The sequence below is a fragment of the Cavia porcellus genome, unplaced genomic scaffold, assembly GCF_034190915.1.
Source record: "Cavia porcellus strain 051 isolate PalLab524CR breed Dunkin Hartley unplaced genomic scaffold, mCavPor4.1 scaffold_32, whole genome shotgun sequence".
Taxonomy (NCBI): Eukaryota; Metazoa; Chordata; class Mammalia; order Rodentia; family Caviidae; genus Cavia; species Cavia porcellus.
The window spans coordinates 31,148,595-31,157,542 of record NW_026947515.1 but is presented as its reverse complement, the minus strand read 5'-3'; the positions used below and the strand labels follow the sequence as shown (position 1 = coordinate 31,157,542).

The 8,948-nt window shown below is 48.2% G+C and overlaps 1 protein-coding gene across 8 annotated transcripts in view; it reads left to right on the top strand.

Annotated features, from left to right (window-relative positions):
• The window catches only part of B3gntl1 (UDP-GlcNAc:betaGal beta-1,3-N-acetylglucosaminyltransferase like 1), a 117,125-nt gene that overhangs the window by 53,655 nt on the left and 54,522 nt on the right, over positions 1–8,948 (top strand). For 6 of the 8 annotated variants that reach the window (XR_010045263.1, XM_023562929.2, XM_063242350.1 and 3 more), the window contains 2 exons: positions 5–70; positions 4,048–4,143. Coding sequence is in view for 5 of the 8 variants with exons in the window: in XM_023562929.2 (XP_023418697.1) it covers positions 5–70; positions 4,048–4,143 (162 nt within the window). In the remaining 3 variants the exon portion in view is untranslated. Of the gene's footprint in view, positions 1–3; positions 71–4,047; positions 4,144–6,703; positions 6,834–8,155; positions 8,262–8,948 lie in introns of those variants that run through there. The other 2 variants (XM_063242349.1, XM_063242351.1) reach the window with 1 other exon arrangement.

Here is an 8,948-nt window from a genome sequence, read left to right as displayed (position 1 = left end):
ACAGGATGATGTGATGATGCCACAGAGAGTGAGGCTACAACACCAGGCTGCTGAGCAGCACCCAACCAGCGTAAGTGCCACACCCACTGGGCCACCACCTTGCTGAACTGCAGTTGAGCTCTTGATGTGGGGTTTCCTTAGGGTAAAAGGATCATGTGTGCAGGGAGGGGTTTGGGGTGACAGCTCTCTAAGCACTGAAGAAGAGTGTGTTGCTTGAAGAAGAGTGTGCTTTTCATTTGGACAGCAGCTCTCACTTGAAAATGGATGTGGAAGGACTATTTGAATAGCAGCTGAGCTCTTGATATGAAGACAGCTGAGAGCTGTGGCACCTCGCACCCAGACACCTCACTCAGAGCCATGTTCCTCCCGCGTATCTTCAAGCCTCAGCAATGCCTGACGCCATGATCCCTGGGGGGCCATCTTAGCCTTTGTCCTCACACCCTTGGTGTCCTTGGCCTCCCCTCAAATTTCAGAGATCTGAATTGATGCTGCAGTGTGTCCTTTCCTGTGTAGCTGCTGACCCAGAATACACCCATTGATAGCTGTCAGGGGGGAGCATTTGGGTTAAGTGGGGTGATTGTTTGTTTTTGGTATGTGTGTGCTACAGGGCATTGAACCAGAACTCTCACACTGAGATATATCCTTAGCCCTTTACTTTTTATTGCTGAGACAGAGCTTCTCAAGCACTAAGTTGTCCAAACTGGCCTTGAACTTGGGACCCTCCTATCTCAGCCTCCCAGAATCAGATTGTAGGCCTGTGGCACCAGGCCTAGCTGGATGCTGAAGACCCTTATTCCTTGAGTTGGAATTGCTAATTATATCGTTTAAGTTTAAATGTTATTAACACATCCTTAGAGTATGCAGTAGGAAGATAGGAACCTCCATCCAGCAGCATCTGGGGACCCTTAAGTCCTGCAGCTGCTCTGTGGCTCTCAATGACGGTTGTGTCCAGCTCACTGCATAGCCCTTTAGGCCTCCTGCCTTGCCTTACCTTTCCCAGCTCACATCAGACCCTTGCAGCTACCTCTGACACTGGTCACTCCTTTCAGCAGGCAGATGCTCAGCTTTGCTATGGGAGGCCTCAGCCACCTGAGCACAGGATTGCAGAATGGAAGCATGGGCTTGATCCAGGCACAGCAGTCTGAGGGAGTGGTATGGGCAGAGAGTGTGGAAGCAGACAGGAAGTACAGAGAATGCAAGTCAGCTTCTGGGAACATAGGTGAGCCAAGCAGCTGCACCTGTTTGGGTGCAGAGGTTGCAGCAGAGGTCCCAGGGTGACCAGAGGACTTGGGACACCTTTTAGGGAGGGTAAAAGAGTGCTGCAGCTTTCAGAAGATTCTGGAAAGCCCCTGTGCCCAGTGAGTTTAAGAACCACAAGTATATGGAAACCACATGTATTCATAGCAGTCAGTGACCACAGACTCCAGAAGTTGATTTTTTAAAGTTTATGGGCATGGAAGATGTTAGAAAATACTCCACAGTGCTGCAACAGCAGATGCCACCATGGGACCACCAGAGCACCATCAAGGCAAGGCGGTGGCATTCCCCAGCCCTGGGGCTGGCCCACATCACATCACTGATAACTCAGGGATTTCTACCCAGCTCCAGAAACTTCTCAGTCTCATAAGAAGAGAGATGAAATGCACAGAGTTGGTTTTTTTTTTTTTTTTTTTTTTTGGAGGGAGACCTGGACCCTTTTTTTGGAAAAAGGAAAAAATGGAAACAAGTCCTTTTGGGTGAATTTCTGTCAGTTTATGTGAAGGAGAGGCAGAATCCTAGATTTCCAGAAGCTCTGATGGGTGTGGTAATACTGCATGTGAAGATCCCAAGAAAGGAACAGCATTATATCAAGAAATGCATCCACTTTGCAGGGTTCAGACTGTGCCTACTTCCATGAAACTGCCAAAAGTAGGCCTCCATATTCTGATCCAGCCTGATGGCCATGTTCGCCTGGGGCCCAAGCCCCAGGCCTATGTGTGACCCATGCTATGGTCATGCCAGCCTGAGAGGTTAAAGGCCAAAGACCCCAGCCAGGTCTGTCTGTGTAACTGGGCCAGTACCCTTCTGTACATAGGTACTATGTCTTTTTATAGCTGCAAATGACAGCTTCTGGTTCTCTAAATGTACTGTAAGTGGAAACTCATGGAGAGTCTTGTCATGAATGCTGACATTTACAGTGATGCTTTCATTTCCACCCTGACCAGCAGGTCAGCCCCTCTTGCAGCTATCCATGGCATCTGTCCAGATGCACACTAATGTTTAGGGAAAAGTGCAAACGGTCAGTGTCTTAGGCAGCTGTGACATATGTCTTTAGGGAGGAAGTCTAGGCTGCTAGGCTGTAACTTTTCTCACTGACTTTGTTAATCCTCTGGAAGCTGTGTCCACCATGCGTGGAGAACCCTGTGGTACATGTTCCCCCAGCTGCAGGGTAGGTGAAGTATCTTTGTTTTTTGTGCTCCCTGGCCTTATAGTACTGGGAACCTTGTGCTTGCCAGGCAAACCAGTTGAGCTGCTGAGCTGTATCCCCCACCCAAGATGTCTTAATGGTGTGGTACAACAACACAAGGCCAGCCTAGAAAAGTTGTTACCATGGTGCTAACTTTAGGCTGTGGCCTACAAAGCCCTAATCTTCAGATTCTGGTTAGTGGTTTGTCAGTTATATTTGTAGTTTGTGCTGGGAGAATGAAATGAATGCTGGCTATCTGCTCCTACTTGGTCATTATCTCCTTAAGGCCATTTTCAAGAAAACCATTTAATGAAGAAGGATTCTTGATGACAGCTTTCATAAATTGTACCATTGTATATAAATCACAGCAGAACCTTAGGGTTTTAGATCTGAGTGTCATTATGCCACTCCAAGTATAACATTTATTCCTATGTATCACTCATTTCTTGAGTGTTCAAAGCAATGATCAGTTCTGGATGGGGTAGGACAGAATCAGAAGAGTCTGTGTTTGCTCTGCAGGGCCCTGAAGTAGCCAGAAGGAACCTTCCCCATGGAGTCTCCAAGTAGAAGCATGGCACAAGGGTTCTGGGGTAGGCTGTTCCATTTTGGGAGTACAGAGGACAGCAGGGTGGCAGCATCCCACAGACAGATGCCATGGGCAGGTGTGGCAGTGCATCAGTCCTGTACTGTGGCCTCTAGATAGATGGACACTTGGGGACTGATGGTCAGCCTTCACTAAATGGCCTCCCAAAGGGTAGATGACTGGCCCACTGTCAATGTCACAGTATCTAGGGTGCTTAGTACCAGGTTCATAGGAGCCACTGGGCCTGAGGCCAGGTAAGGATGCAGCTAAACTTCCTTCATGACCCACACGCAGCTTCATTTCACAGTGAGGGAGGATGAGGCTTCTGGGACTGCAGAGCTGTTTTTCCTCTGTCCTTTTTACTCTCAGCTCTCTTAGAACCCTCATGCAGCCTTTAAGGAGGACTCACCACTGCTGTATTCCCTCTGCCTTCCCCTGTCCCACAAGGAGGGACTCCAGCTGAGTGAAGACAGTTCACTTCAAGCCAGTGGCCTTGCCTGAGCTATGTCCACAGTGGAGGCAGAGAAGCTTGGGCTCCTCTTCCACTGGGAGGCCCATAGACAGTTTGTCTAGATCATGGAGTACAGGCAGCCAGGGCTAGGCAGAGGTGAGGAGCAGGGGAGGGAAATGGAGGGGGCTGTGTTCAAGGCCAGGTGGAGCAGGACTGTGATGGAGGGTAGGAGGAGATAGGAAGCCAGGAAGCCCATGTGTGCCACCTCAGGTCATATTGGGGATGAAGAGTGAGAGCCAAGATATGTGCTGCGATGGGGCTGTTGTCTGAGAAAGCAGTCCTGTGGTCTGTGCACATAGCTGTAGAAGGTGTCCTCCTGACCTGGGTCCTGCCTGGGCTCAGGTGGCTCTCTTCTTCTTCATGGGGGCTTTACCTACCTCAACCCAGAGCCCAGAGATTTCAGTTAGGCTGTGTCTGGACACACATGCTCCACATGGCCTCAGACCCACATACGGGGATGACACACCTGTTTAGAGGGTATCTAAGTGCTGTCTGTTGTTTTCACAGATCATAGGATGCCAAGTAAGGAGAGATCCCCCAGACTCCACCGCACGATACACACGTTGGATAAACCAACTGGCTCCAGACCAGCTGCTGACCCAGGTGATGGCTGTGTGTCCTTGATTCAGGTGGCTGGTTGGGAGAATGACAGCCATGGCTGTTTGTCCTCATTATGACTGGCCGCATGGGTAACAGCTGTTGCCATTGGTCCCTGATGTGGGTGGCTATACTGGTGACAGCCTTCAGGTGTACGTTCTTGATGCAGGGGCCAGGAGTGAGTTGGTAACTGTTTGTCCTTGTTGGAGAAGCCGCTTATTAGTGCCCAGGCCACGTCCTGCCCCAGGCCTGAGAATGTGCTGTTGGATACAGTCTGTGTCTTCGCTGCATCTACATTTCAGTGACTATGCAGTGCGCTAGGGGGGCCTCTCCTGGCCCCATAGAGATTAACAGTTCAGGTGATGCTGGTTCCCTCCCAGGATGCCAGAACAAGGTGTGAAGCATGCTTAGGACCCCTACGGCTTTTTAGCCTCTATAGTATGTCCCTGACATGTTTGATGGAGCTAGGGTGGCCATGTGCAGCACTGACAGCAGGGTGGCTTCAGAGCAGGCACAGGGGAGATGTGGCAGATGGCATACAGTAGACATGGTAGCAGGCACGGAGTGGATGTCACCCCAGGCAAGAGTGGATGTGGCAGTGGACGTGCCAGTTGGAGACCAGACGTAGGGACAACCAGCACCCACTGTCTCAGATCTGAGTTGCTATATTTGAATAAACAGCCATGGGTATCATGAGATTGGTGATTGTCTTGGTTGTTCCTGTGGGGTGTCTGGCTTCCTTGTAAGAGGACTGCTCTTCCTGTGCAGGTTGTGGTTGAGCGCAGCCCTTTCTATCACGGGGCTGTGTGCTGTGGTGTGGTGGTGTGCTCCTGGTGGACGCTGGGGCTGACCCAGGCCTCCTAAGGACAGGCCTCTGCAAGCTAGATGGTAGTGTTGTTTCCGCCTCTCTGGGTGGTCTGAGCCAGCAGGAGCTGTGTGTGTTTTGTCTCCAGATGGCACTGTACGTTGCTGAGGATTTTCATGGGAAACCAAAAAGCCAGTGACCCCGTGTGGACTTAGAATCCTGCCCTGCTGGTTAGGTTTTATGTGTACTAAAAGTTTGTTTTTTGTTTTGATGTTTTTAATGAAAAGAAATGAATTTCTCTTTATTAGTTACATAGCTATACCCATTTAAAACAACTTAAAAGTAACGATTATATTTGTGAAAATTATGCTTGACTATTTTAGGAAGAAGTCTGAGTAATGTAAAAAGTGTGTATTGGGTGTGTAGCAGTACCTCACTGTGGCTTTAATTTTTTACTTTCCTACTGATTACTGAGCTACTATGGACTATTTTGTTACTCATTTGTCTTCTTTGGTAAAGTGTTCAAATGTCTTTGTCCATTATTTTGTTGTTCGTATTCTTATTTTTGAATTTTTAACATTTATGTATTGTGGATACAAATTCTTTATCAGATAGAGAATTTGAAAATATTTTTCTGCATCTGTGGCCTGTCATTTGCTCTTTTGTTCAAAGAGAAGCTTTAATTTTTGAGGAAATCCAACTTACCAGTATTCCTTTTATGTATTGTGCTTTTGTGTTAAATCTAAGAAATCTTTGACTAATCAAGTTCATAATGTTTCCTCACGTGTTTCCCCCTAAAAATTGTATGTTTTAAGTTTTTCATGCAGGTCTGCTTTCCTTTCTTAGTTAATTTTGGCATAGAGCCCGAGTTGTTGTCTTACTCAACTCAGGCTGTGGAGACCAAATCCCACGTATAAGATGGCTTAAGAGCAGCTGGTTACAGTTCTGGAGACTGGAAGTCCCAGATAAGGTACTGGCAGCCCTTCCTTCTTGCCAGGCTCCTCTTCTGGACTAGCAGATGGCTACTTCCTCTTCCAAGTCCTAACAGGGCAGGGTAGAGTCTGGAAGCTGAGCCCACCGCTCGTATTCCCTCACCCTACCTTTGTCTGAATCTGGTCAGCCGTCAGAACCTACCTCAGATCCTGTCAAATCAAAGATTAGGCCTTCAAAAGAATTTGGGAGGACACATTTTCCTGGTTTTGCCTATGTTTATCCAGTTGATACAGCCATTGGTGAGAGACAGGCCTTTCTCTCCTCACAATCAGTGTCAGCTGTGTTGGTTTGTTCGACTGTCTTTTCTACTGTTGATCTGTTGACATTTACAAACTTTTCATTTACTCATTTTTTTATTACAATTCTTGTAGTTGGTTAGCATTAACTATTCAAACTTGCTCTTCTTTGTTCTTTGCATTTCCATATGAATATGAAATCAGCTTATTGTTTTCTACAAAAAAAATAAAAATTAGGGTGCACCTGACTGGGGAGTTCCTTTCTGGGCTGGGGGAAGCAGGCAAGGGAGTCAGTCCAGCAGGAGGAGACACAGCTGGGCCTTAGCATCTCAGCAGGGGTGGTTGCTCTGCCTTGTAGAATGTGGATGCTACTGCAGATCTGTTGTTGTCAACACTGAGGGAGGGGAAGACACTGCTTTACTCCTTGGGCACAGAAACCAGTTATTGTTGACTGATGCTCTCAAGCACATAATATGCCGATCATCACAGCAGTAGAGGGCTGAGCAGTGTTTCACTGCATGTTCTCTTCCAGCCGTGGCCTTTTTGCATCTTCATCAGCACTAGAGAGGACTAGAGAGGACTATCCACTCTAGGATATCATCCACTAGGAGAGATCATCCACGCAGTGGTGGCTTGCTTTCTCCTGCAGAACTGCTCACCAGGTTAGTGATGGCCTTACCGAGTCAGAAGCAGCTTTTGGGCACATCCTGGATGATGTGTCCTTGATACTGCTTACCTTTGGGAGAGAGTTTACAGAAGCATGAAAGTCAAAGTGGAAGATGAGTTGGAAGCACAGAGGGCCAAATTGTTGTGGAAAAGGTGAGCTACAGAAGAAGGCAGCTCTGTCTCCACTGAGGGTACAGCCAAAGGCAGCCACGAAGAGCAATAGCACACTGGCTACCATGGGAAAGTCTGGCAAGCTGTGCAGGCCAGAAGCCACCAGGACATTTCATCCTAGCTCTTTTTTTTTTTTGTCTTTTTCATTTTAATCGGTGCCAGGGATCGAACTCACGACTGCCTGCTTACAAGGCAGGCACTTATGCCGCTGAGCTAAACTCCCAGGCCCCTCATCCTAGCTCTTAAGCTTACAGGACATCACCTGCCTGCTTGTCCCCCCAGCCCCCCACCGCCCCACCAAGTGAGGCCTGTCCTTCCTACACCTCCCTGGCCCAACTGGTCCACAGCAGTGATTTAGAACAGTACATTCCCTTCTGCCACCGCAGAATACATATGACATCACTGTGAAATTTCATGATTGGCTTGAAGTGAAGGAAGTAAAAATAAGATCACTTCAGATCTCTATTCAAAAAGAAATCTTCTGGCCATGAGCAGAACACAGCTGTACCCATATTTTCACTGTGAAAAAAATTAAAGTGACTTAAAGACCTACACCTAACACTAAAAGCTATGACACTCTTAGAAGAAATCATAAACACTTCACAGCATTGCACATGGCAGTGATTTCTTGCCCAAAGCAAAGGAAACAAAAGAAAAAAGATCGATAAATTAGAGTATACCAACATTTAAAACTTCTGTGCATGTAAGAACACAGGGAATGAAGTGAAAAGGCGATCCACAAATCACATCCCAAACATTGCAACAAACAAAAGAATATTATTCAACCTCAGAAAGAAAGCAAATTCTGAACTGTGGTACAACATGTATGAACATTGCAGATACTGTGCTCTGTGAGGCAAACCAGGCACGAGAACAGTTCTCTGACAAGTGTCCTGTCTCCTCCAGAAGCCCACCACATGCAGGTCAGGCCTCAGTGCAGCAGTGTTCAGAGGCAGGGCCCTCAGGAGATGATTGGATTGTAAGGCTCTGATCTTGCCAGTGGATTAATCCATTGATTTATAGCTGATGGTATTAAGGGGTGGTGATGAAAACTTTTGGCAGCAGACCTACTGAAGGAAGCATGTCCCTGGGAGTGTGCCTAGGAAAGGTATATCTTGTCCCCAGCCCCTTTGTGTCTGTTTCTCAGCTTCCCCAAGGTGAGCAGCTTTGATCCACCAAGCCTTGCCACTGTGATGTCTGCCTTACCACAGACCTAGGAGCATTTGTGCCAGCAGATAGCACCGTGGGGCAAGGTACGTCTACCCTCCTTTGAGCTTATTTTTAGGCATTTTGTCACAGTAACAAAAAGTTAACATGAATGCTTTCCTGTGTGAATGGCTGTTTGTTCACAGCTTCTTTCAATGCACACACTCCATGCCTGTGTGGCCAGGCTTTGGACTGAGTGCAAGTGTCAGTGTGTGTGGGCCCTGCAAGCAGTGAAGCCCAGGCCACCTGCAGTGGGCACAGAGTGTGAGTTCCATACTGCTGCAACCCTGAGGGCCAGGCTCAGAGCTCTCTGCAGACTCCTTGGCCTTCCTGTGGAAGGCCTGAGATGCTCAGGACTCATTCTTGCAGGATCTGTCTGACCTCCCCTTGCTATCCACTAAGGCAGAGTGGAGGAGCAGTATGTAGAGCCTGTGGTGAGAGGATCTGGGTTGGAGGCCGGTGACTTGGCACAGTCTCAGTAGGTACTGCCGTGAGGGCAGCCTGGAAGCAGAGGGTCTGGGTCAGTGAGAGATGCAAAGAGGAAGGTCACAGGACAGGCCCTGACTGTCAGGTGTCCTGGGTGTTTTTCTGGGGAAGTGGACCAGACCACCAGGCAACAGCTCTCCTGGAGCCCAGAAGGAGGTACAGCATGAAGTTAGGGAGGGGTAACCTGCAGAGACCCTAGCAGCTGAGGTTCCTGGGGCTGAGTTGGTATCGTTCCCCCAGCCTGTCTC